At 43.2% G+C, this 27,357-nt stretch overlaps 4 protein-coding genes across 5 annotated transcripts in view; 3 read left to right on the top strand and 1 right to left on the bottom strand.

Moving 5' to 3' along the window:
- wnk4a (WNK lysine deficient protein kinase 4a) overlaps nt 1-6,572 on the top strand; it is a 54,043-nt gene extending 47,471 nt beyond the window's left edge. The window contains 6 exon segments of the mRNA XM_017438318.3: nt 671-1,413; nt 1,513-1,600; nt 3,504-4,086; nt 4,444-4,649; nt 4,753-4,847; nt 4,931-6,572. Of these exon segments, the coding sequence (XP_017293807.1) occupies nt 671-1,413; nt 1,513-1,600; nt 3,504-4,086; nt 4,444-4,649; nt 4,753-4,847; nt 4,931-4,933 (1,718 nt within the window). The 3' untranslated portion in view covers nt 4,934-6,572.
- A 66-nt stretch (nt 6,573-6,638) lies between these two features.
- Nucleotides 6,639-8,612, bottom strand: LOC108246983 (cytochrome c oxidase assembly factor 3 homolog, mitochondrial). The gene is made up of 2 exons (XM_017434796.3): nt 8,372-8,612; nt 6,639-7,200 (listed from the first exon to the last, which is right to left on the bottom strand). Exons 1-2 carry the CDS (start codon nt 8,565-8,567, stop codon nt 7,103-7,105), a joined length of 294 nt encoding a protein of 97 aa, XP_017290285.3. The 5' UTR covers nt 8,568-8,612; the 3' UTR covers nt 6,639-7,102.
- A 100-nt stretch (nt 8,613-8,712) lies between these two features.
- On the top strand, nt 8,713-12,498 carry cntd1 (cyclin N-terminal domain containing 1). Its single transcript, XM_017434785.3, has 7 exons — nt 8,713-9,021; nt 10,421-10,496; nt 10,566-10,737; nt 10,817-10,979; nt 11,066-11,210; nt 12,034-12,130; nt 12,261-12,498. Exons 1-7 carry the CDS (start codon nt 8,853-8,855, stop codon nt 12,363-12,365), a joined length of 927 nt encoding a protein of 308 aa, XP_017290274.1. The 5' UTR covers nt 8,713-8,852; the 3' UTR covers nt 12,366-12,498.
- Nucleotides 12,499-15,686: 3,188 nt separating this feature from the next.
- Nucleotides 15,687-27,357, top strand: part of tanc2b (tetratricopeptide repeat, ankyrin repeat and coiled-coil containing 2b) — a 156,876-nt gene continuing 145,205 nt past the window's right edge. The window contains exon 1 of one of the 2 annotated variants that reach the window (XM_017436655.3): nt 15,687-16,039. The gene's annotated coding sequence lies outside the window, so the exon portion shown is untranslated. The remainder of the gene's footprint in view (nt 16,040-27,357) is intronic. The other variant, XM_037980644.1, reaches the window with a different exon arrangement.

Below are 27,357 nucleotides of genomic sequence, written 5' to 3'. Positions count from 1 at the left end.
CCACCCCTGGGCGAGTGATTTAGAAATCTTGACTTCTTTAATCAGAGCCCAAAAAAGAAGCTGTGTACACACACGTGTCTTCTATTTAAACCCCCCGTAACGTAAAAAGCTTCACTTGCTACTCTGCAGAGAAATCCCTCCCAGCCGTACAGAGTTACAGTCAGATGCTGCCGTAAACAAAACCTCTTTGTTCGCCTCGGAAACTCCTTTTTCTTTAATAAAGGGAAGATTTATGCTCCATATGCTGGCAGTAAGCTGAAGGGGAGGATTGACAGAACCCTGATTTGTCTCTTAGGGTCAAAACCGTCCGATTTCCCACTTCGGCTCTACGGGAAAAAGGTTGGACGCGTTTTTTTTCCCGACACGACGTGACGTTTAATAATTAACTCGTGTCAGACTGGAGAGTAGCGATAAACTGAAGGAACGCTTGTCACCCGCCGCCATCTTGAATTGTACTGAGTCTGAAAGCTAATCTGAAAGCAGTGATTAATCTGAGCTTTTCATTGAAATCCACTCTCTGGTTCATGAGATATTTTGCTAACAGGCTGACAGATGCCTGTACATACTCGTCGTTCTGTGGCAGTAATCCACCTGAATGTGTCGATGCATTTATAAGCTTTAACTTGAACCTTAAAGTGTTTATCTGTTTGTTGTTGTTGTTGTTCTGCAGGTTCTCCCCTCGCGTTCCCGCAGCACAACCGCACTTCGTCTCTGCTGTCCCATCAGCAGCACCACCACGTCCCCTACCTGGGCCAGACTCACTTCCCCTTCCCGTATCCGGGTTCTCCGGCGGGGGTCCACCCTCCCCTCACGCGGGTCGCCAGCAACCCCACCTTCCCGTCTGTGCCGTCCCCAACCTCCAGCTCCCCCAGTCCGGTGAACGAGACCCCGAGCCCCACGAACGAGAGCGCCGCCATGTCCCCGCCGCCACCGCAGCACCCCAACATGTGGCCCGCTCACACGCAGCCATTATTCTCCCTGGCTAACGTCATCTCCATGGCGATGAGCATGGCTCAGTCCTTCATCCCTCCCGGTAACCTCCCCACCCAGGCGATGCCCTCGTACCCGGGCTTCCACCCCCAGCTGCCGAGCCCTTTGGCCTCGCAGTCAGGCTACCCCGCCATCTACCCCAACCCGTACCAGACTCCAGCGCCGCCGGTGGAGCTGCCATACCCGACGGTGGGCGTGTACCCGAGCCCCGAGCCCGCGCCTCACATGGACGGAGTCGCTTTTTACCAGAACATTCACCCTCACTGGCAGCATCCCATGTCTCCGCCTTCTGTGCCTTCCACGCCTTCCACCCCGCCGCAGGCATTTCTGGAGCCTTTGCAGCAAGTCCGAGCCAGCGGCTCCCCCGTTCCCACGGCGCCGCCCTCGGCCCCGGCTCAGCCTCCCGTGAGCCCCATGAACACCGTGAGTTTATCACCTTTTTTGTTCCTTTTGGATGATCTATTCGAGGAGAGAACAAACACAAAAACTAAAATATGTTTTCATTTTTCCTTCATTTCTCAGGCGTCGTCTGTCAACAGTCAGTTCCATCCAGCTGGACCGGAGACCAGCTCCAGTTCTCCGAAGCAGACGGCTCCTCCTGCCGCATCTGGTAGGAGTTTCTGTCTGCTCCCCGTGTTGCTCAAACATCTCCGCATCATTAACACCTCGCAGGGAGACCTGGGGAAATGTTTGTGTTTGCACCTGAAACAAAGGGGCTGCTGGAAGCTGAAACAAAACAAACAGTTAAAAAAAAACAACGAGAGCGGAACGGAAGCCAAGTTAAAATCTGCAAAATTACCTCATCGCTAAAACCAAAACAAACGAAGATAAACGATAAAATTGGCAAAATGGTAGCTAAAACCAGCTTAACAGAGATGCTAATATTAGCCAAACTGTAGCTATAAGCTAAAAGTAGCATAAAAGGACAAAAATACAGGAAGTATGCAGAAGCAGGTTTCAAAAAGAACAATATTTTGAAGGAAATGAAGAGATCTGGATGTAATTTTATTCTAAATGAAGTATGAAAACTACAAAAATCTAAAGTCGTGGCCCCCACCTCCTGATTGAGCTGAACGGTTTGATATATGAATGTTAAAATAGCCCAAAGTGTGCAGAAATTTAACTCCAAAACAAAACAAACATGCAGAAGAAAGCAGGAAAACAGCAGCGTGAATGCTGACTCAGCAGGAAGCACAAAGTGCATTTGTTTCATAAAACGCTCTGGTGTGTCTTCCAGGGATCATTTTCCATTAAATGTTCTTTTAAATGTCTCGCCCTCGACACGATCAGTTGCAGGAGCTGTTGCGTAACTCCCCCCCACCCCGAGTCTGAATGTAATGTTCCATCCAGCGTGAACACAAACGGAGGTGTGATGGCCGCCCGACCCACCGGCAGCGACCAATCAGCAGGCAGCTGTGCTCGTTACAGGCCTCCCCTCCCACATCCACACCTGTCTGTATTTATACCCTCGTCAGAATGAGCCCCTCTGTTCCAGTGGGCACAAACACACACAGTTTGGGAGCTGCCTGGAAGGAGGATGCTCGGCGGGCGAACCGAGGCACCGCGGAGCTTTAAAACCCTTAATTGGCTGCAGATGTGAGCGGACTCTGTCTGAACGTGGCCACGTCGTAGTTTACAGAAAACAGGAGGATCTAACTGCTGTTGAACCCTTTTATAATGACTTGCAACCAAGTTTTATCAGGAAACTAATGATCAGATAATCAGGATTTGATGTGATTCCTGAACGTTCAGCAGATAAATCTGATCATCAGAGACAGCAACAGAACAGAACCATTAATAAATTATTTGTAGCTAAAAATGCTTAGTTAGTCACATTTATACGTTTAAAGTCATTCAGGCCCTGAGTTCACAGCTTTAATTTACCAAACGAGTTGGTTGGAACTGAAATAAGTTATTAAATGGTGAAAACTTTAAACAGTGACTCTGCAAGAAGCACCACTGAAAGGGAGAAAAGACGCCTTACTGGAACACAAGCTGTTAGGATTAAATATAACTCTTTAAAAGGTTTGTATCCCTTGAAAGATTGCATGTCACCCGCCGCCTTTTAGCCCAGAGTTTCAGAATAAAACCAACTTGTGTTGAGAATTAAAGGAGTTTCTGTCAAACCTTGGAAAAGATGCAGAATTTCAAGCGTTAGCTCGAAGTATGTGGTGAGAATGACCACCTGCAGAGTTCACTGAGTTATAGACATTTTTGTGTTTGCTAAGGTTGACTAGCTGTGACAGCCATCTTGAAATGGGAATCATTTGTAGATGTGCAGCCAGTGAGAGTTTTATTCAAATTTATCTTGCAATTTATGAGATATTTTGCTATATTCAGAATAAATTACTGCCTTCGGCGGCGGGTGATAATAACCAGCCTGGACCTTTAGATTATCAACTTATTAACCAGTTTTCCTTCTTCGTTTATTACCTGATGACTGCGTTTGGTTTAGCTGCATACTTTAATCGGGAATGGTTTGTTTTAAACATCTTTTTATTTCCAAACCGCAGACGTTCATCCGACGCCGGTGACCGTCGGACGATTCCAGGTGACGCCCAGCATCGACATCCCCGAACCCGCTACACCCGCCCCCGCCGCTGTGCCTCCGCCGGCCGGGAGCGCCAGCACCCAGTCCGAGAGCAGCACAGAGGAGCAGGGGGGGTCAGAAACCAGCCTGGGCACCTCCCTCACCATGTCCCCTCCTCACCCTCGCGCCCACAGAGGCTCCGCAGGGCTCCTGCAGGAGAGCCCGGAGCAGCAGCGGCTGCGCCACAACGGAGGAGAAGAAGGCGAAGACGAGGAGGAGGAGGAGGGCCAGGTGCTGGGGGAGAGGGCGAGGGCGAGGAAGAGAGGGCGGAGGAGGACGTGCAGCCTCAGCCTGATGGGGACGTCTGCGGACAGCGGGCTCTCGGTGACGGCCGCCGACCCCGAGGGGAGGCTGTGGGACGGAGCGGCGGCGAGCCCTCAGTACGGCAACGCTCTTCATCACCTGTGGATGACGACGTACAACCGGAACGCCCCGTACCTGAGCAGCGACGACTCGGACAGCGACGGCGAGGAGATGCTGGAGGAGCTTCAGGAGCTCCGAGAGAAGTAGGCGGCAGGAACGAAGCTTTCCGCGTTTATTTATTTGATTTTAACTTTACAAAGAACTTTTAATTTGCTTCATTTTTTAAGGAGTCTAAACCTCTTTAACCCTGTTGTTTTATAGTTCTGGTTAAATAAAAGAATTGTTGCAATTTATCCTTTTCTGTAAGTTTTCATTAAGGTAAAGATTAATCAGATTTATTTCCAGTTTGCAAATGATCTCCAAGACGAGTACAAACTTCTTTTATTATTATTATTTATTTTCAGCTTGACTGAGATGTTCTGTTAGATATTTGATTTGTTTTAGAAATTTAACGGTTTACGAGGAGGTGCTGACTTCGCTTGTTTTTGGTCCTTCCTCAGACACCTGTCGGAGGTCCAGGCTCTGCAGGCGGCCCAGAAGAGGGAGATCGAGGAGCTGTACGAGAGGATGGGGAAGGTTCCCCCGCCGGGCATCGTCTCTCCCGCCGCCATGCTGTCCAGCCGGCAGCGCCGCCTGTCCAAGGGGAGCGGCTTCCCGTCGTCTCGCAGGAACAGCCTACAGCGCGTGGACATGCTGCCTCTCCAAGGTGACAACACGAACGTTCCTCTGCAGCCGATCGACCCGATTCCAGATGGCCAGGCTTTGATTGTTACTGATTGACTGATTTGACCCGTGCTCTGTTGAACCAGGCATCATCAGGAGGAACTCTCTGGGGAGCAGCAGCAGCGGCTCGCAGGATAAAACCAGCAAAGGCGTCACCTTTGCCAAGGACATCGGTCGAATGGTGAGCGAAGAACGCTCCGAACAGGAAGTTCTCAGCGCTCCTGATTAAACACGACGTATAACTCATCTGTTTTTGTTCTCCAGTAAGAAACAGCCAAGCAAGCTTTAAGTCTGGACTACCTCATCTGAAGTGGAAGCAAGCGGTCCCCACGGCTGGCGCTCGCTCACCTCAGACGTATAGAAACTGTTACCCATGACGCTGGAGTAACGCAGGAACATCCAGTTCTCACATCTGCTGACGTCGTTGCAGCTGAAGCCGCCTGCTTTGTGTTAAAACTGACCCCCACTCCCCCCCTCGTCTCTTTTGTAAATAAACCGTCAGACCCCAACGGTTCGGACGGATCGACGTCGCCGCGGTCCTCTGCAGAACCTCCGTTTGATGTTTGCTTTGACGCAGTCCAGTGACGGAGGTGGCATTTACCAAGAAACTGACCCCGAACGACAGGAAGCGGACGCGTTTCCTGCACGCCGTGCCGTTAATCCGACTTCATCAAGAGGAGAAATTAAAGGCCTGGCATTCCTGGACAGAGTGCATATCGCCCGCCGCCTTTCATGCCAGAGTTTTAAAGCAAAATCTGGATTTGTAGCCATTTTGGTCAAACCTTGAAAATAACATTATGTGCAATCTCTGTTGGAGCTCAGAGCACGTGCTGCGAACGACTCTCAGCTACCACCACACCAAATTATAGCTCATTATCTGTTAATTTCACTGAGTTTTAGCTGTTTCTGTGCAGCCATCTTGAACTCCAGAAGTTAACTGGTTGTAAATTTACACCCAGTGACGAGTTTCTGACGTTTTGCTTAAACTTAAGAACTTGTGCAGAGTTTGGAGTGATTCTTAGCTACTACCACACCCAATTTTAGCTCGGTGTCCGCGAAACTGACTGAAGTTCAGCCGTTTCCGTGTTGGCTAAGACCGCTTTGGTGTGGCGGCCATCTTGAGTGTGATGTAAATGCGACACAGTTTGATTTGTTCAAATACGTTCCATGAAAACAACATAAACTTCGTGTTTTAACTGTACAATCTGATCGCGCCGTGCAGCTGTGCTCAGACGTACGTCATGAAAATGTGAGGCTTCTTTAAGGAAAAACTTAAACAGATGAAAATAACTGCTTTTAAACTATTAAGCAGATAAAAAAGTAGGCGCAGAAACGTTTTTAACATTGTTACTGGTTTGTTTTCATAATCTTTAGTTGTGTAAATCCACTTTTAAACTACTGGCTTCCCAGTTGACTGTACATGTGTAAAGAACTGAATGATTTTATAGATTATGTTTACAAGTTTAACTGAATATTTCAGCTTCGAGTAAAAAAAAATGAAATAAAATCATATTTGTCGCTTGTTCCGTAGATCAAGCACCTCGTGCACTTTAGCAAATGCAATTTTAGTTCTCAGTCATTTAACAAACTTGTGTTAAAACTGGTAATTCTGCCCGTGATGGAGGAAGATCTGTACCTAAAGATATTCAAGATGTGAATCTGTAGCTGTGGCCTTATGAAATATTCACCTGGCAGTCAAACTCTTGTAACATATTTAAGAGAAAGAGTTAAAATCAGAATTTTGAATGTAAATATAGATAATTGTGTTGCTTCCTGAAGCTGCTGTCCTGCCAAGCTGAATCTGTGCCTTTCTCTCACGATGTCTTACTTTATATTTTTATTCCAGATCCTGTTGCTAGATCAAATGTTAAATTTTAAACAAATAAATGCAATTGTAAATACTTTGGCTCGGTTTTTTTTTTTTTTTTGTCGTGCACTAAACAGTAACAGAAACATTTCTTTTGAAGATGGCGCCGGTATGTCAGGTTTGTTTAATACAAATTCACACTTTATCAACATAAATAACAAATTTAACCAAACTGATTTGTGGTTTTCCCCCCTCCAGGTTATTTTGTTGAAGGCTGGTGCAGATTTAAAGTTATTAGCCAGCTTCTATTGTTTGCATTTTCCTCGTACTGTGAGCTCATAGCGTGATCAGAGCTGGAAACTTCAGCTTAGAGGTGGTAAAGCTACAGTCTGAGCCTTCTGTGGAGCATTAAAAGGCCGTGCTGAGGTCAGCGGATTAGTCCCTTCCACTGAAAGGAAGCCGAATAAAGATCAAGACACGTCAAATTTTAGAGTCAACCAAAACAACCCCATTATTCCCCTCTATCGAGACAGAACAAAGTCCAGTCCAGGCAGTGAATGTGAATCTGTGGCGTCATCTGTCTGTTCTGGTTAAATCCGGGACGAGCACACAGTCCATCAACATCTGTCTCAGTTGGCGCCGGTCTTTGGTCCCCGCAGTCTCTTGGCCTCCTCGTCGATCTCATCCATGATCCGTTCCTGGGAGACTGAATAAAACGTGTAGCCGTCTTATTTGGGAGCAAAACGGTCAAGGCATATATGTGAAAACAAGGGAAACAAGCAAAAAGACAAAAGAACGAGCAAGAATACTATATGGTTAAAAGTCACTGTAGCCTATTTGTTACACTGAATGTGAAACATTGTCCTTTTTTTAAAAAGATACACACAAGTAATGGAAACAATCCTCATGATTCAGTCATAACAGAATCGTTCGTGAACGTCACATCTCTGTGTGGTTTGTTGTTTTAACGCTTCGAGGGGCAAACGATGTCCTGTTGTAATTTGTGGAGGCAATAAAGTATCTTGCAACTCTATTTTAAAAGAAAAACACGATGTAAAACTACACAAAATACACTTTTTAATGCAGAAATGTGAGTCATCTAGCCTCGCAGATGATTTATGTTTAAGCACCGTCTTCTTAAATCAATTAAACTTTATCTGAAGTTGTCCAGATGGCAACGTGTTGCTTGAATTGCCCTAACAGATACAGTATAAACACTCATACTATCAATAATTGCTGACTTTCTGAGTGTCTGCTGATAACAGTTACTCTTCTCTTTAACCCAAGGCAAAAACATAATTTAAAATTATATCATCTTGGTACATTTTAAAGAAACTAATGTCCAGATGGAAAGTGTCTTTAGATTGTGGTGGTTATATACATTTATTTTGTTTAATCTGCATAAAAATGTTGATTTTTGTTCATTAGACTGCTCATTGTTAAAGCCTGTGGTGCGTTCAGGGAACATCGAAAACCTAACACCCGGAAGTCATCAATTTCATCTCCCTGTAACCTTAATTTCCATCTTCTATAAATTGAAATAAGAAACGCAACGTTAATTTTTTTGTATCCCTAGACACCAGAAGTATGTTTCTGATTACGTGTGATATCAACAACGAAATGCAATGACTTGAAGACGAGAATATAAATAAATACTTTCATTCAAGTACTTCAGCTAACTAGCTTACCAAGATATCAGATAAGAAACTATTTCTAAAATTCAACCGATTAACAGTTCATTCAATTTATAATATAAACTTGCATGACAAATTAGTGTTCAATAAAATATTGTGGCGTGAAAAACACTTTTATAAAGAGGTCGCTGAGTAACTTTAGCATGCTAAGCTAACGTTACGTAGTTCACCTTGCGTTGACGTAAGGTGCTTTGACAAGGATACAAATTCCCAGCACGAGCGCTCCGATGGCGAGTCCCGTCACAGCATTTCGCGACCAGAGCTTAGATGATTTCTTCTTCCACTGCTGGAGCTCCACTTGTCTAACAAAGTGCATCTGTTCACGAGAAAGACTCTCCTTATTCGGATCTATCCTGCTCGCAAAGGGAGCGTCAGACTTTGGAGGCTTCTTGTCAGCCATGTCTGCAGTCGAGTGGAGAACGAGAATGGGAGAACACACCACCGACTTACAAAACATCTACTACGCCGATGGAGTCTAGATGCGCGCAGCGTAGCCCATCCCTAAATTGTCAGATCTGCGTTAGCGTAAATGACGTCACGTGCAAGTAGAATAAAAACACGCAACGGCGACTTTGGTTCCTACTAGAAAAAGGTCCCAGGGAGAAGACCTTGTGAATAGCGCCATCTCTTGAATATTCCAAGCAATAGACAATTATTTAAACTTCTAATTTACCGTAGCAGGAAAATGGCGGAAAGGTTAATTTGTCTCCCCGACAGAGTTGTAGCCTTAAAGTTTCGGCAAACGTCTTCTGACATTCTCAACGATCTACTCATCAACCTCGACAAAGGAAACAAAGAAAATCTAAATAATTTACATAAATGCTGCGGAAGCTTCAAACAGAAAAACCTCATCGGTAAGTAACAAACGATTTTCTTTCAAAATTAGCTTAATTACAACAACAACTTAGCATTTTAACACATGCAGTGGTGAAGTTTTTACGCTTTTAACGTTAAAGATAACTGAATTTACGTTACTAACCGTTACTTCTGTTAATTAATAACTGTTTTAAATTGCATTCAAACATGTAATTTTGTAATATTTCACACAGCTGAGAGAAATTAACCTGATAAATGTGTCTGAAGTCAAAATGCTGCATTCAAGTACTCTGGATAACCCTTCGTTTATGTTTTATCTTTTTTTAAATAAATATTTTAAAGCATTATGACCTAAACAAAACAGGAATATTTTGTTCAAATAACCCAAAAATCAAAACTAAAATCACCTCACATATAGTTTAAACTCATCTCCGGCCCTGCAGCTGTAATAATAATATTCTAATAAAATAAGAGCTATCAAATAAAATTTTTATTTTAATAGTTAATCAGTTGTTGTGGTAGTAGCTGGGATAGTGAAGTTTTTGTTTGGCAGTCTTTACTTGTTATGTCATGGGAAAAGGAAGAAAAAAATAATCAGTATTATAAATTAACTTCAAATTATTAGTGTTTCTTGTCTTTAATGGGCTATAAGGTCTTCTCCATCATTTATTTATCTTTTACAAATTAACTGTCACCAAACGGCAGATCTCTGTAGGGTTTGTTGAAAATCTCTAGACTATCAAGGCTTTTTGGAGCCAAATGTGCTGCCCGGTGTCAGAAAGATTAATGACCCAAAACACCAAGAACGGGTCAGAACCAAACATTGGACCGCTCTGAAGAGGCCTTCTGAGCCCTGATCTAAATCCTGCTGAACATCTGTGGAAGGAGCTGAAACATCTGGAGAAGGAAGCCTTCAGACCTGAGACAGCTGGAGGAGTTTGATCAGGAGGACCGGGACACCTGGGGACACCTGGGGACATTGTCTCAGAGAGAGCTACAGCAAACACTTGATTATAGTGATTGTCTGAAAAGGTTGGGCAACAAAATCTCAAGCGAAATTGAAAAGCGTCGACTGTATTTCAGTGACATTTGTGGGTTTTTCTTTATTTAACAAACAAATTTGTCCACATCTATTTGTAGTTATTAAATGTTCATGATCAGTAACGGCTGAAGAGCTTTTAAATAATCAGAAGAGGTCTGCTGTCGTTGTTATCCACCTGTGTCACTGATGTGAGATTATTAACAAGAAAAATGGATCATAATCACCGTATTAATGAACCGATGATGAATACCTCAGGTGACGGAGGGACTCTTGGTTTTTACGGCTGATTTAAATAAAAATAACTGAGATTCTAAAACACAGGGAAAGTGTTGGGATAAAAGAAGAGAAAGAGAGGATCACAACAGCTTCATGTTGTTTCTGCCGCCGTTCCTTAGAGTACGCCTTCATGATGACGGAAGAACTGGGCCTGGACCCGCTGGTCGGATACCACGCAGTGGAGCTGCTGCAAAGGTGAGCAGAGGTGCCGCTTTCCGCTTCCCGTCTTCTGTCACGCTTCACGCGATCGTTTGTGCCCCCCAGGTTCATGGTCAGACGCGTTTGGGATTGTCTCGCCACGCCGACAGCTGGCGGCGCGGCTGGCGACGAGCCGGCGAGCTACGAGGACGCGATCTTCGACCGACTGAAAGATAACTTTCCTCTCATCATCTTCTCCTCTGTGCAGCTGGCAAACAAACTGTTTCTGCACAGTCATGTAGGTTTTTTCAGTGCCAGTTGTTAACGTACGCAGTTCCAAACAAACAACCTTCAGCGATTTTATTTATTGAATTTAGAAAATTCACATCAATGCCGCCGTTCTTTTCCTGCGTTCGATTGGAGTCAGGGCTTCCAAACAGACGGTCCTCGAATCCGAGCTGATGGTCTTTAAAGGCCTTGAATTCAACCTGAATGTCCCGAACCCTCTGACATATGTGGAAGTGCTTCTGGAGGTGCTCGGTGAGATGTTCGTGCACACAAACAGGGAATAACTCAAAACTACTTTGTGCATTTTAAATAGTTTTTGTTGTTGATGCGTTCTGTAGGTTACAATGAGCCGGACGTCCCCATCGAGAACCTTTATCAGCGGTGCCTCAATGTCCTTCAGTTCGTCACCCTGGAGAGGACGGCCATCTACGAGGCCTTGTTACGAGTCACCACTCAGAGCGTCAGCCCATCCAGGGAGCAGAGGTATGACGCTTCTTCGTTACAGCCGTTTGGACACGGCTCGTAAAAACTGATTGGAGTCAGTGCTTCCAAACAGACGGTCAACATCCCAACATTTTTATTCTATAAATGTGTGACACTCATTAGCCGGCAGATGTGTGCTGAACGCGGCTCACTGGTGGCGTTTATAAGAAAGTTGTGTTCATATCACGACTGTTTCTGTGTCTCAGTTCGACCACGTCGGTGGGTTTTCAGACGTGGCATTTCTAAGCTCTGAAAATAAGGCAACCGTATTTTTTTTTTTTGGTTCTGAAAGATGTCACATTTTTATGTAAAAGGCTTCTTCTGAAACATCCAAACATCGATCAGAGCCGAACAATCCCTTTTTGGTTAAGAGCTAAAACTCCTCCAAGAAACCTTTTTTTAAAAACTCCTATTTCTGAGCAAAAATTGCAGCTCTTAAGAGATTTTTTTTTTTTTTTTTCCACTGAAATCTGCTCCCATGAAAGCCAAGAAAAGTAAAATATAAAAGCCTTCATGCCAGCGTCTGAAACTAAAATCTGTTTCTGATGAGAAGAGCTGGAGCGAAGGACAGCATGCAGGGTGTGTGTTGGGGATTACTCTCAGCTACTACCACCTCAGCCTTCAGCTTAGGGTCTGAACTGACTGAGTTATTGGTAGTACTTGGAACCATAATTATACATTTCATGGGCTTATATTTTCATATATTTATGTCAAATGTAGTCATTTTTTCTCATGGCTTGTTATTTGCCTCCATCATTAGTTGTTAGAAGAATCTACAATTAAAACAGAGTTCTTTATTATTTGTTAACACGACTCAAACCAGAGAGAAGTTTGTGACGGTAACCGAGGACTGCATGCTTCTCGGTGTTGGCGTCATCGCCGTGGCAACGTTCATCTGCCTTTTTCAAGACTGGGAAGAGGTGAGATATGGTTTCTTTAAATGCTCACACTTCTAACAGCGTTTCATTTCTTTATTTTGATGAAATCAGTTAAAATGTGTTTAATTTTTTATTACTTGAAACTGAGACACTTTCTCTAAACGTGTTGCAGGTGGTCGAGGAACTGAGCCACATCACAGGGATCTCCATGAGGAGCATTAAGGATTTTTTTCATGTGGCTTTAATGCACATTATCAGTTCCCCTGAAGAAATCTAAATTTATTATCTTGAATTTATCGGCGTTAAAACGGAGAACGACACCCTCCACCTCCTTCAGGGGAAACTGTGCTACACGTCGGATGTGTAGTGATGAGCAATAAAATGTTTTAAATGATTTAAACTTTGCATTTTGTGACAATTCTGTTCAGGTTTCAGTTGGTTTCATTTATTCTTGTTTGCTGACCTGACTGGAGAAAAGACAGGCGAGCAAAGAAAGCCCCAGTTCGATCCCCCGTCCGTTGCTTCAGGCAGCTGGAGAGAAAATACAGCAGGCGTGGGGACGGCAGGACAAACTCAACACTGGTCATCCTCTGAAAACCTGCAGAGAGGACGGGAAACGACGCTTCAGTTCGCACCGTCAGGTCAGCTTATCGGCGTTGAACCGTTTGAGCACTAACTCATGCAGGAAACCAAACAATCAGAGCCTTCAGCTGGAGGTGAAAGGTTGACAATAAAACATTAGTTTTTTAATCTTTAAATACATTAAGCCTTTATCTTGATCAAACCTGGTTTCAGGAGCCAGAAGCTGCTCAGATAAAGCTCATAATGGTGGATGGAAAAGCTGACGACAACCAGCCACCTCTGTTTAAAGTAAAACTATTAAAGGCTTTAGGCTCGAAAATGTCAAAAAATGAGGGATGGCTTAAGACTTTTGCACACTACTTTTTATCCAAAAACAGGTCATATGATGGCAACTATTTCATCCAAACTTGGAGTTATAAATTACATTTTTAGGTTGTTTTTTTGCAGACACTGGTTGCATTTTCTCTCTTCAGCATCGTCTTTGGATTTTATTGTTTCGTCTCGTTTTCGTTATTATCGCCGCTGAAGAGCAAAGGCGGCGCGATAATGCTTCAGCCAGTGTTTGTTCACGTGTCTGTCTGTTAGCAAAACATCTCACGAACCACCCGACAGAGTTAAATGAAACTTGCAGGAAGGACGTACATCTACAGCTGATTATCTTCTTCTGAAGTCAGTCTAACGGAAAATGGCCGCCACAGCTAATCTGAGCCAGCACAAAAATGACTGTAACTCTGTCGTTTTTACAGATGTGGAGCTGAAATCTGGTGTGGTAGTAGCTGAGAGTCGTTCACAGCGCCTAGTCTGTGTGTGACGTCGAGGGAGATAACGTTATTGTCAAAGTTGGACCAAAACGGCTACAAGTTTTCATGAAAGTCGGCGGGTGACGTGCATTCCTTTAAGAAGTGCTTCGCTTTGAGACGCACGCGGTTCATTCTCCGTGAGTTCCTCGTACGTATCTGCGACTGTTTTTCTCCGATCTCGGATCAGCTGCAGTCTTGGAGTAGATTTTTGCGTTTCACGAACGGTGCGAGCCTTTTGTCCGTCCGCTTCGACCTCGCTCAGCCGCGTGCAGCCGATAAACGCAGCGAACGCACAAGCTGTGGCGTCTTTCTGTCTTCGTACGGGCGCTCCAGCAGAGCGGCTCGAGCTGCAGTAGATTAGCAGAAGATCCAGGTCTGGCTGAGTCGTCTCCCCGGCTCCCCTTGACTCCGATGATCTTGTTTTTTCATTACCCTGAAAGTAATGAGTAAATGTTTGTATATGACTCTCAGCTACTACCACGCCAAATTTAGCCCAATATCTCTGAAACTGTCCGAATTATCGCTAATATCGATTAGCTGTGGGCGCCAAATTGAATTGGATTGGCTCCAGAAGTTAATCAGTTGCGGAGGCACATCTGATGATCGTTTCCAGAGATATTTTGCTAACAGACGGACAGACACAAACCTGGAGCTGCTAACCGTCTCCTCGCTCCATGTCTGAAACTGATTTAATCACCGGGCGGGAGAATATGTAAATGACAGCTTATTCCAGATAAGCACACAGTCATTTATTTCGTAATCAGCTTGAATCGGCGCTCATCTGGTGGCAGCTGAACAAGTAATTAAAATTTAGCCACAAATATTGTCAACTCCCAGATCATTTAGGTTTAATTTGGATGCAATATAATGACTTTGATTAAGATAAGATGAAAACCAATAAAAAAAAAACAAGCCGTCCATATATTGCACTTTAGTCTTCATAGTGATTTGCATTCTGGCAAACAGACTTTTTTATATATATATATATATATATATATATATATTTTAATTTTTTTTCCCTGATTGAACAGGGGACCAAGATAATCTCTGACACCAGCCAACATCTTCTCCATTTATATCCTTTCAAATGTCAAATAACGCAATCTGCAGGGAGAGGAATTGAATTTTGATTGACATCGACCTTGTTTCTCCAGAATAATTATGAATGATTTAGGTATTAGTGCCTGCTTTCATCATAAATAATTCATCAAAGCTGCTTCCCACCCCCCCACTGAATGTTTGCTTATGTGCTGCGTCTGCACGCCTGGATATTAAATAACCCCATCATATGGTTTTTACATTTATAAAACGTATACATGTACATTAAAGGGACAGTTCAGGTGTTTTGAGCCGGGTTTCTGTGGTAAGGTTATAAATAATTATTGTCTTGTTGTGTGAACCTTTTCTTTAAAAAAAATTTTAAAAACATTTTTGCAAACAAATTAAGTCTTCGTACCTTGTGCTACTTTAGCTGATGGCTGCCATGACCTTTGGGTGTTTTTTTTTACACTTTTAAAATATTTATCTTTATTTATAAGTATTTTAAACAATTCTTCTCTTGGAAATCTGCTTCAAATACTTGCTTTAATTTTGTCTTATAATACTTTTAGCTATCCTTTTACTACTTTTAACTTCTAGTTACTGTTTTGAAACATTTAATTAGCTTTTTGCTACTTTTTGTTTTTAGCTAGCCTTTTGCAACGTTTATTTTTTAGTTAGCCATTTGTTACTTTTAGCTTCTAGTTACCGGTTTGAAACGTGTAACTAGCCTTTTGCTACTTTTAGCTTTTATTTAGCTATTTGCCACTTTTAGCTAGCCATTTGCTACTTTAAAACTTGCTATCCTTTTGGTACATTTATCTTTTAGCTAGCTTTTACTACTTTTTGCTTCTAGTTTCCGTTTTGCGACTAGCCCTTTGCTGCTTTTAGCTTTCGGCTAGCATTTTGTTACTTTTGGCTTTTAGCTAGCAATTTGTCTTGTTTAGCTTTTAACTACTCTTCTGTTTGTTTTAGCTCCCACGACCCAGATTCAGTCTTTTCAGCAGTCATTTTTGTAGCTGTAGGTAGCTTTCTCAGCTTGTGAAACCAAAAAGCTAACGGCTACTCGAAGCAGGGCCAGTGCCGCCATCTTTAAATATTCGGGTTTTATTTTGAAAGTCAGCGCCGGAAATGCTGCTGTTTTTGACTTGACCCAGCGCGTTAACCGCCGTGGGAGAGCCGAGCTCCATCCATGTTGCGGCGCTGCGTGGCAGTGAGGGCACCAAGCTGAACCGCCGCCGGCTTCACGACACACGACTGGCTCCAAGCCGTGAACGGGGCCCCACGGTCCGGGCACATCCCGCCGCCGAGACCCGGGGCAGCTACCTGCCGCAGACGGAGCCCCTCCACAGCGCCCGTAGCACCCAGCGGGGGTCGCTGCTGTCGCTGGCGTCCGCGCCGCTTCGACATCGGCGACTTGACTCTCTGCTTGTCGCTGGTTTTTGTCTCTGGACGGAACCGGAGCAACAGACAGAACCACAGGCGTGATGCCAGAGCAGGGCAGCAACACGGAGGTTCAACACTAAAGGAGGTAAAACAAAAAACTGTCTTTTTTTCCTGTCCTACAGCTTCTCTCCGCTCGCTGTCTGCTGCGTGTAATTTGAGCGGAAAGTTAAAAAAATAAAAATAAAAACAAATGCATGAAATGTCAAACAGCTTATAGACAGATCCAGCCGGGTTAAGCCAATAAACAGCCCCAGTAGTGTTTAATGAGATGGACTTAGCTGCTCCTTTGGAGACAATGAGAATCATTTTACTGCAACTAATGTCTTCCTTTCAGTTTATTGCTGAATTTATTTCTTTCACACAAATCTGCATTCATCAGACTCTGTATAGAAAGGGGGGGTTCCCCACCCAGACAACAAGCTGCCCATAAAATGAAGGAGGAAGCTGTTCCTACTTGCTCAGTAGCTCCAGGCCAGCATCTACCTATTATCAGACATCTGCTCCTTCTTTTGACACAGACTTATGTGGTAATGGTATGTTTCTGCAAAGGCACCTAATCTGTGTAATCCCTATTGTTTGGAAGAGGAAAACACTTATTTCCCCCTTTGATTGCTCTTCATATGGAGGGACGCTTGGGTAGATTTGCTCGTTTGCAGCACCAGAAGTCTGGCGGTAATGTTACTGTGTTTGTTTGCGTGTGGCGTTGGCGAAACATCTCACGAAACACTGGACGGATTTTACTGAAACTCTCAGAAAGTAATCCCTGGATGCACATCTAACCCATTCAACATGGCCGCCACATTTAAGCGTCTACAGCTGAGCTAATTTTACAGCTAGTGAGCTAAAATTTGCTGTGGTAGTAGCCGGGCATCGTCTCCAACACGTACTCCGAGCACGAACACGGATCAGGAGGTGATCGCGTCGTTTGCAGTGTTGGACCAAAAACGACAATAACACAAGTTGGTTTAAGTTTGAAACTCGCCTGCGGGCGATATGAATTCCTTCAAGGAATGTTAGACCTTTTAAAGCTCTAATAGCTGTCAAAGTACGCAATTTTTCCAATGTTTCTGAATTTTGTTATTATAAATAACCGCTAAAAACGCATCCTTTGCTCCCAGAAGTCTGCTGCAGAATTTGTAATAAATGAGTGAAGTCAGCAGGATTGTGTTTTGTTGCCAACAATTAGGAGTCGTTTGTTTACATTCGAACATCGACGAGGACGCTTCGGACGTTCTGACAGATATCGAGTCGGGAAAACAGTCCCCGGGTGTAAACAGAGGAAAGGTGAAGAGAAACGGCGGCTCGAAGCTGCGAGGACGAGAGGCATCCTGGGGCGAGGAAATCAAGCGTTAAAAACAAAAATCTGAGGCTAAGTTCAGATGAGCCGAGCTGAGATACTCTGAGCTGAGCTGAGATACTCTGAGCTAAATTCAGTTCACTTTTTTTCAGAAATTCTCCTTCGAGGCGCTTTACATTTCACAACATTCCCAAAAACAAGATAAAACATAATGAATGAATGAATGTCCTCATTAATCTGCCACCATGAGGCTGATTTGGTTTGCTGGTGAGTTACATTAACCCCTAATCAGTCATTTAATGGTGTAATTATTAGAAGCATAAAATCTCATATCAAAAACACGTATTTTGACAGCTGTTATGGCTTTAAATTAACAAAGGCTTTATCCTCAGACTGCAGAAGACTTCAGTATTCGTGGTTTTGTCTCCTTCTGTTCTTGGCTGTCAGATGAAAGACTCGTCCTCAAAGCGTTCTCTCATCACGCCGCTGACGTGCGCCGCTTCTGCTTCTCTCCTGACATACATCTGGGTGGAACTTTTCCATGAGATCACAAAGTTTTTCCTCCTCCTGTCCAGGCCTGAACCCTTTGTGTCCTGGTGCTTATCTCTCCCTGCTCCGCGGGGGTCGCGACAAGGCCTTGTTTTTCCACGGTCCCTTCTTTCTTTCACGCCTGCCGACGGGCTAAAGGTCTAAACAAAAAAAAACAAGGGTTCTGGTGCAGAAAATGGGTGAAGGATTTATTACAGATTGGAGCTGACACAAAACAGCCCTCGGTCTTTCACTGTACTGGATGAATAAAACATAATTCCTCCCAATTTTAAACCTGAACCGACTCTCTGAACCGGGTCAGACGGAACCGCTGTGATCGATTAATGCAGCTTTTCACCCAACTTAAACACCAGTGCTTATTAGATCCTTTAAAGCAACTACTTGGGATTTATTTTGTCCACGCTGCTGTTCTTTATTAGCAAGGCCACCTGGTTCTTATAACCTCATCAAAAAAACAGATTTTGATACCATTAGATAGATTATTATTATTATTAATTCATTCCAGACATGTCAAAACCATTGTATAGATCAGTGGTAGGCAATCCTGGTCCTGTAGAGCCACTATCCTGCATATTTTCCTTGTTTCTCTGCTCCAACACACCTGATTCACGGGTTAAATCACCTCTTCATGTTCTGCAGAAGCCTGTTAATCACCCATTGATTCAAATCAGGTGTGTTGGAGCAGAGAAACAAGGAAAACCTGCAGGATGGTGGCCCTGAGGACCAGGGTTGCCTACCCCTGATATAGATCATATCTAAATTAACACCAAAATAAATCTATGCGTCTATACATACATATATAGACACGCACACCTGAACACACAGAGCCCCTTGCAAAATAAATCCACGTCAGTAAATTCATCTGCCTTGACTGAACGCACACAAACCAACACTCAGCTATCCATTTACACACACACACATAAATCCTATTTAACATGTCTGAAAAGATCTTTTAAAGACAAATCCAACACAGTTTGAATTTTTAAAATCGGTCTGCTGGTTACCAATTTATTGTCAAAAAGAAATGATAATCAGAATCGGTCTAAATTGGTACAATTCTTAAAAAGGCAGCAACAGGAAGTGCTGTGTTTAACTTCCGTTTGCACGCCGGGCTGAAGCTGAGGAATCGCTCTGATTGGCTGTAGATGTTCAGATTATTCCTTTGCAGATAACACCTGATAGACCTTCGCCGACGTCCATCATCGGCTGTAAATCCGTCAAAAGATCGTCGACCTTTTAGGATTTTATTCATCCTTAATTTTTACACGCGGATAACAATATAACAACGGATACTTTTTAATAATTAAGATCGATGCATCGCAAAATGGCTAAATCTGAACGATTTTTTATAACCTTTGAAGTGTTTTAGTATTTTTATTTTCCTAAAGAATATATATATTGTTCAGAAACAATGGAACAAAGACAAAACAATCCCCCCTTATGTTGTCATGTCTGGATTTTTTTCTTGAAGTTCACAAAATTATCACTCAAGAACAAATTAAACCAAATAATTTTTTCAGGTAGAGTGTTAAAGCTGAAGCTAAAGTATCGATCTCACGCCACTTATATCAATAATATCAATACCAACGGCAGTAATTATATTATTTATGTTTGGATGGGTCGGCTCACCTTTAACCTGAATACATGATGGATTTAATGACCTGCTGACGGCTCCCAGGTCACAGTTTGTCATAAAGGTCAGATCTTCAACATTAAAGCTTCTATTTCTGGATTTTTCTGATTAAAAAAACTCAGATTCATCAAATCTTTACCTGCCTTTAAAATGAAACTTTAGTCTCTGTTGTTGTGGTGAACATCCAACAGATAAAACTCACCTTATGCTGCACAAATATTACTTTATTATTATTAGATTTACTTGTAAACCTTCTAACTGCTTCCATTTCAGTGCATTAAGCATGAAACGTTGGTGCAGATGTGAATCAGGTTGTTTAAAATTGAGAAATATCTCAGATTGTGACAGTGAAGGGTTCTTTCTCCGCCTGCTCCTCTTGTTCTTTCTCGTGTTTTAGGACGGTTATCGATCTTTCCAGCTAATCCTCAGCAGAAATCTTTAGGCACGCCTGGATTTCTGCGCGTTGCTGAAAGTCCGTCTTGGAAACGCGGAGGACCATTGATTAAATCAGCCGGAGGACTGATTGAGGCATTGAAAATGGTCAAATGGAACCTCTTCATGAAATTAGTCCACGATTCTCCGGCAAACTGTGAAGCCGTAAATTATGCAGACTTGCTGAGTTCTCCTAAATGCCTGAAAATCTTTAAAACTAAAAGGGTCGCTGTTTATTGGGATTAAAAAAGGTTCTTCAGCTGCGGTTGTTGCTTTCTGACGCTTATCAGCTCTGAAAATGTGAAGTTGTTTCCTGTACGGAGAATAAAAGTGTCATCCGCTGGGATGTTTGGATTCCTTTCCCTGCTTTTTAAAAAAAAATTAGGGAAAAGAAAACAGGAAAATCTGCTGGAAAAGGATCGAGCACTACAAGAGCCTAATCATCAGTTTAGCAGAAATGCGGCATGAAGGGAATTATAATTGATATTTTGGCCATAATTTATTTTCCTTCTTGGCCAGTAAGTCAATTTATGCCCCAAGAGGAGACGAAGCAATCATGTTAGAAACTGCAAGCCACAGAATCTGCGCAGTTTTATCCGTACGGTGGGTTGTCGGTTTGTTAGACCAATCCTAGCTCGTTATATTCCTAATTTACCCGTATTTTCATTGAGAGTTTAAGAGTGGACGACACTTTGAGGAACGATTTGAAGCTTTCTGTGTAAACCTGAGTAAGATCAGACCAGCAGTGGCTCTAACATGTAGAAAAATATGTGGGATCAGGATATTCCAGGCCGGCTGTGAAACACTGAAATTGCCTCATTTGGAAGAAATGGTGGTGCATGAACTCTTCTAATGAGAGACAGATTCTCCTCAGGCATGGCTCTCTCTCTTCTTTTTATTTATTTTTTATTTCTGGTCCGACCGACGAAGAGGAGGCGTTTTCTTAGCGCTTCCTTCTCGTTAGTGACCTGACTTTGAGGGAAGCGGGATCATTTCGTCTCGGCCTTGTTGCTTTTCTTTTTGTCTCTTCCTCTGCTGCGAGTCGGTGGCATTTATTGAGTGCCGATGAGTTCAGTTTCTCACCTCGGATACAGTTTTGCTTTTGGTTAAGACAGTTGGTCACAAACCACATCAAATAACCGGTACTCCATGAGAGTACGCAGATCTCTTGCCTCCTCGCGTCTCAGACCATCTGTTAGCGCTTGGACTAAATGTTGGAGATGACTCTCGGCTGCTTCCGCTCCGAATTTTAGCTCAAAATCTATAAAATCAGCTGTGCTTTAAGGGCAGGAGCTAAAATCTGTTTGTTAATCTGTGCTGCCACTTTAACAGAGTCAGTTTGTCCCAGTAGAGTTGCCGTAGCTTCCTGTGGTAGAGTTGTGTTTTTACATTTCTTCGTCTTTTCTTTCCTGAGGAATATGTCTGTTAATAATAGTGGAAGTTATGACATGTCTGTCTTTAGTAATGACGTTAAAATGTTTGATTTGTGTGTAAATTTCCAGTGATAAACAGAATGCTAACGGTGTTAGCTTTTCTATGATGTTTTCAATATGAAGTTAGCATCTATGCTAACCGTTTGTCAGCAGGCTTTGATTAATAAGGTTTTGGACATGCATTATTGTGCATAAATATATTTAAATCTATTATTTATGTAAAGGAAGCCATAGTCAAAAAGGTTTAAATATAATCTACGTGCAGCCATCTTTAACAGTGTGTAACTTCTAAGTGTTACTTTCTGACCGTTTAATTTATCCCTGACTTGTGGTTCATGAGATATTTTTCTAACAAACAGGGTTGACTCCATCTGTAATGTTTTAAATCAAGATCTCATGTGTTAGGAAGGACTTTCTGCTACTACCATGCCAAATTTCAGCTCAATATCTGTAAAACTGATTGAGTTATTGTCATTTTTCATGAACTAAGCGACGTGTAACCAATGATTCCTTTGAGTTTCATTAAAAGCTTTAAAGTGGGTCATGAAATATTTTGCTAACAGACAGACAAAAGAGTATTACACTCTCCTCCCCACCTTTCATGGCGGCAGGTGATAAATTTCTGGTTACCCAGAAGGAGTTCAACAAAACCACACCAGTGGTGCTGCAGTGTTTCTGAGAAAAGCTGTTTCCAAACGGAGAAGTTTTTTTTTTTTTAAATGACTTGTTTGTTTCTCTTCAAAGAGTTTGGAGATGCGTCTTTAACAAGAATCTAGCAGCTCAACCTGAAGTACGTCAGCAGATCAAAGAGCTTTACGGGTTTGGACCGCTTCAACAGAAGCGATCGTGACTCAAAGTTTGTGTTTCCTGAAAAGAAACGTCTGGAACGTGATGTTTTAGCTGCTCGGCAGATTGAAATTTCTCTCTGTGGTAAAAGCATGAACTCATTCCCATTCGTTTTAGTATCTGCGAGAAGTGAAGGTGTGTGACACAACCGAACCGTTTGTGCAGGACGGGAATTTTTCTCTGCTGTTTATGTCAAATTTGATCCAGGGTATTTTTGATCCGTGATATTGCCAAAATGGCTACAAGTGGAGGCGGAGGGTGATATGCATTCCTTCAAACAATGTTAGGTCTTTAATTTGGTCTCTTTTTGCTGTTTATCGTAGTCCTAACTCTGTTAGCGTTGTTGTAAAGAGATTAGTTTACTCGAAAGCCTCTCCAGCGCATCATATTTGTTCTTACATTAATGTTTTTATTTGGCATTTAGGCTTCATGCATCAAAAAAGAACCCAAACAGTTAACCTGAAAGTGGCGCTCAGAGCCAGTCAGAGTGATTTGTCTCGCTGACAAACCTGACACCTGTCGACCGTGCCCAGCCGTGCACGCAGTCCAGAACACCGGCAGAAAACAAGGCCGACAGATGTTCTGGAGTGCCTTGGATGTTCTCGGCAGCTGACGGACAGCTTGCTGCGTCTCACCTTCTGAACAAACGGTTTGTGTGAAGGAAACTGCTCCGCACGAAGACTAAAGTTTCCCAAAGCTGATCTGCAGGACTGAGAGTTGTTTCTGCAGATGTAGGTGAAAGAAAGTTCACGATTATTCAGTGGTCCTGGATGCCTTACAATCACTGAGTCATCCAGGAGTCAAATATGAGACCATCCGTCCCACAGCTGAAGAGTCGTCCAACCGGACACTGATCCCAAACACAGCAGCACAGTTTACAACCTGACGGCTGAAAAAAGAAAGAAGCAAGGTGCTGCAATGGTCCAGTCAAAGTCCAGACCTTAACAGAACCAAATACTGGCAAACCTGCATGAACTGGAGAGGCTTTGTAGAGAAGAGTGGACCAAAATTCCTCCACAACCATGTGACAGAAACCTGCTGAGCTTTTGCTGCTTCAGTTGCAGAGGGTCACAGTCCTGTTGCTTGAATTTTGATCATGTTCAAAAACTTTGTCCCAGAGTGATTTCAGTCCTCTCATAAACGCTTTCACTGTTGTCCCAAGGATCTTGATCTTGTTAGACTGAAAACATCTCCAGGTTTAACCAAGGCGGTGATAAAAAACGGGTCCAGATCTGCCCGTCTTCATTTCTAAAATGTACTCCAGTAGATTTGTAAATCATAAACGTAGGGGCGGCTGCCAAGGTGAGTTCAGGTATGATGTGAATGAAGGTGGGCAAACAAATAACGTGCACGCCCTAGAATACAGTTTATCAAGCTTTGCACAGAAAAATAGGCTGTGATGTTCAGAAAATGCACGACTCGCTCGGCAGCTGGTTACAGACTTTCAGTGAGACTGCAGCAGAAAATGTGACTTTTTCTTGCAATTATGATAAAAGTTTGAGCTGCCGACAAGTCCCCAACCGTCTCAGCCCGGTGAGATACATGGGATGGACATAGTTTGTTGCTGATTTTGAAAATATAACGGTTTAATAATAATATTAACAAATAAAGAGAACTTGGAAGCATCAACAGAGCTTTAGGCTTTTAGGAAGCATGTTCATAACGGGACTCGTAGTGTTTTCAGGAGGAACTGAGGAGTTTGTTGGAAAACATCTTGGCGGCGTGCGTTCTTGATGGTTCTTTGGTGTCGTAGTGTGCAGTTAGGTAACCCTGAAACATGCTGACTCGGATGCATTGGTGTGAACACGTGATAAAACCCCCCACCTCGTCGTTTTGTTTGCTTCTGTGTCTGGACTCTTTGAGCTTCCAGAGCAGCTTTTAATGAAATCAGCTTCATGATTTGTCTTCGGACGAGCCGGATCGTTACACACATTCCTTTCTGTCTGATTCCATCTGATAGCCGAGCTTTCAGGGCTGCAGCCTGTCATTCTGCCACTCAAACCTCCACTTGGGAACCAGAGACCCCTGTTAGCTTGTTAGATGGCCTGCGTAAGCCGGCCCCAGCTGTTGTTGGCAGATGATTGGCAGAATATTTATTAGGTTTGAAAGCGTTGCCTCATTGCTGCAGCTACAAAAACTTTTTTTATTGTAGTTGAGAGCAGTTGCTGACCTTTGCCCTGTCACCTCTGCTGATTTTACACCCAGCAGTTTATTTACTCGGTCTTCTTCTGTGTTAACAGTAAAGAAGACGTAATCATTCAGTGTTGTTTGTCTCATCACAAACACCTGGTGTCATCATTAGCAGACCGCTGGGGTCGAAGGCTGTGTAAGCGTGGTTACCATCGTAACGTTTGAACACGGACACTGAAGTTCGTGATGCAGAAGACGGCCTGGGACATCTGATGTGAAGTACCATTAATGGGTTAACTTCATGCTAGCTGTCCACGCATTTCGTCGTGTCTGCAAAGCACAGCGGAGCCGTTGTTGTCAGGACAGATGCTCTCAGTGTGTGAAAACTTGGTGTAGGAGTAAAGAACAGAGGAGTTGATAAAAAGAAGCATTGTTTTGTCTGCGGGTCTGCTTCCACTTCTCCATGAAACCCTTTGTGTTGAGGAACTAGAATAAAAAAAAGAAATCTGTAAACCATAACGAACCATTTCTCAGTTTGAAGTTTGTAGCCTGTTTTATTCTGCTTTCTTAATAATAAAAAAAAATTACTTTTATTCTAAAATGTGCCATAAAGTTTTGAGCCTTTCACCCTGGAGATAAAACCCCCTCCATGTTGGAGCCCGGTCTCGTACGGTCGGGTTTAACCGTTTTAACCATAAACTGAAGCCTCACAAACATTTTACTTTGGACTTGCACAGTTTTATTTGGCGATTGCAAATAAATATAAAACTGCGATGTACGTTTTCAATTTAGTGCAAACTGTGCTTGACTGAACATTAATGAATGTGGTGCCCAAAAGCAACGGATTCTGAGTGAATGGATGAAAGTGAAGTGGTTCTTCCCCTGGGTGCCACAGAACGCAGTCAATTTTTATGACCAACGACTGTATTTTCCTCAGGGCCAAGATGGCTTTCAGTGGCCGTGCGACAGAAATCTTCCTGTTAATCAAACAAATATTTTCTCAGTTCGACCAAATGTCAGATTTCTGACCACAGTTCCTGCGGGGGGGCTGCTGTTTTTTCTCCACTCTGACTTCCCCGTCGTATCTTGGTAGTCTTAAAGAAACCTGAGCGTAAAGCGCTTCCATTTCCTGTCCGAAATGTTCCGAATTAGTCTGATTTTAATCTCAGGAATAGATGAACGACCCAGCAGGACCAGACGCTTCAGTCGCTCGTTTTTTTCTTCAATCGCTGTTTGTTTTCAAGGTGGAGGAGTGGTCCGCTGCTGCAGGCTTCACTCGCAAAAATACGTCCTTGTTCAGGCATGAGAGTTCATTGTGTCCCCTCTGAGGCCGTCTAAAAATACTTCATACCATCTCTGACCCAAAACACCGAGGGGCATAAATAAAGAGAGGCAGCAAGAAGCACAAAGTAACAGCAAACAGAGAGCCAAATGTTGTCCCTGAAAATAAACTCCACAAAGAAGGTGTTTCATGTGAAATGGAACGTATTTACCCTTCTGTTCGCTGATTTATCAGACAGGAAAACACGTGGCCGTACGTAGGTACAGGTCGTTCAGATCTTTTAAATTGGGTTCCACGGAAAGGTAACGAATAATTAATATCTTAACAGTTTTAAAAAGCTCTTTGAGTGACCTGAAATAGTTTATTTCTCATTGGATTGGCGAGCTAACGAGCTAACGAGCTGTTGCTTTTCTAAGCTCACTGCTGGAGTTTTTCCTGCTCACACACACCTGAATGCTCCGGAGCTGCAAACTGCCAAAACTTCTCCTTTAATAGAGGGACCTACTCCTGCAGATGATCAATTAATCAATGGGTTTGATTAGCAGCAGCTGAAAGCCACTTACGCTCTTAATTCCTTGGAAAGGAGCGAGGCTGTAATGAGTTTTTCCACACTCTGCTTCTGCTTTTTCCGCTTGGTCCCTGTTAATTATGAATGAAGTAGTTTATTTCATGTCATTGTTAATTTTAGGTACCATTTACCCGTTGTACAAAAAAGAAACTTTAAAAGGCAGTTTTTTGGTTTTCTTTTCTTTGCCAAGTCATCGCTGATTTGTGTCTTTATGCGGATCTGTAAACCTGTTACTCAGATCCCATTACGGCGCTGCCTTGTTGTGTTCGGGAACGGTCTGTTTTCTGGAAGAAAGAAGTTGTGAGGGAACCATGACGAACGCATTAGCTCCGTAAGCCCCTCGTCTCTCCAGGCGGAAGAGACGGAGAGCACCAGCCTTTCCTCAAGGTTAGGGTCAGCCACTTTCACAGCAGGCAACAGGAAGCCAGAGGGACTGCCGCCTCTAAACGCCTAATGAGCCTCTAATTGATATCCAGCTGAAAACCCCCACAGAGCGTTAATGCCACTTCCATGGAAACTATATTACATCCTCTCCCCGCTCAGCTAACAAGACTTCGAATGCCCCGAAGCATACATTTTTAACACGGAGCCACAGTCGTGACACAGCAGTTGTTTTGTGAAATTATTGTCTGTGGGTTCAGACAGATAACACACAATTACCCGTTCAGGACTTGGTGTGGGTTTATTTTCATGTCAGGCTGGGCAGAAAATCACCAGCGACCCTGAGCTTCCATTACCATGTTCTTCTTTTGGTCTGACACAGTTTTAGTGGCACCTCCAGCTGCATGTCTGATGTCCAAATATATATAAAACAGGAACTTGTTTAACTCGGGGCGCCATTTCTACTGTAGCAGCAGTAGGAATAAAAATCTCCCAGGCTTTTATGAGATCAGACTGCTGTAATGAGATGGAATTTAAGAAAGAGGCTAATCCTAGGAAATGCTTTAAACCAGCCGTCCAGCGTATATCCCATTCTCCGAGCTTTGAAGGCTCCAGCCCTCCTGCCGGGACAACTCGGACTCCGTTGCCCTGAATGTTCTCCATCTCGACCGGAAATACAGGTCAGAAGAAGAACCGATGCAACGCGCCGCCCGTGTCTGTGTTTGTTTTCCTGTAGCGTTAACAAAAGAGCTCATGAACAGCTGTGTGGATTTTATTAAAAATCTTAGAAGCTAATCATCAGCTGCACATCTACAACTGATTAACTTTAGGAGTCACCCCAATTCAAGATGG

This window comes from Kryptolebias marmoratus, linkage group LG17 (assembly GCF_001649575.2).
Source record: "Kryptolebias marmoratus isolate JLee-2015 linkage group LG17, ASM164957v2, whole genome shotgun sequence".
Classification (NCBI taxonomy): domain Eukaryota; kingdom Metazoa; phylum Chordata; class Actinopteri; order Cyprinodontiformes; family Rivulidae; genus Kryptolebias; species Kryptolebias marmoratus.
This window is presented reverse-complemented; position numbering and strand designations above follow the sequence as displayed.

What these genes read in the sequence shown, in the direction of transcription:
- cntd1 (XM_017434785.3), top strand. Translation starts at nt 8,853, where the DNA reads ATGGCGGAAAGGTTAATTTGTCTCCCCGACAGAGTTGTAGCCTTAAAG. An exon ending in CAAACAGAAAAACCTCATCG is followed by an intron (nt 9,022 to 10,420) that starts GTAAGTAACAAA and finishes GCCGTTCCTTAG; the next exon opens with AGTACGCCTTCATGATGACG. An exon ending in AGCCCATCCAGGGAGCAGAG is followed by an intron (nt 11,211 to 12,033) that starts GTATGACGCTTC and finishes GACTCAAACCAG; the next exon opens with AGAGAAGTTTGTGACGGTAA.
- LOC108246983 (XM_017434796.3), bottom strand. Translation starts at nt 8,567, where the DNA reads ATGGCTGACAAGAAGCCTCCAAAGTCTGACGCTCCCTTTGCGAGCAGG. An exon ending in AGCGCTCGTGCTGGGAATTT is followed by an intron (nt 7,201 to 8,371) that starts GTATCCTTGTCA and finishes CTCCCAAATAAG; the next exon opens with ACGGCTACACGTTTTATTCA.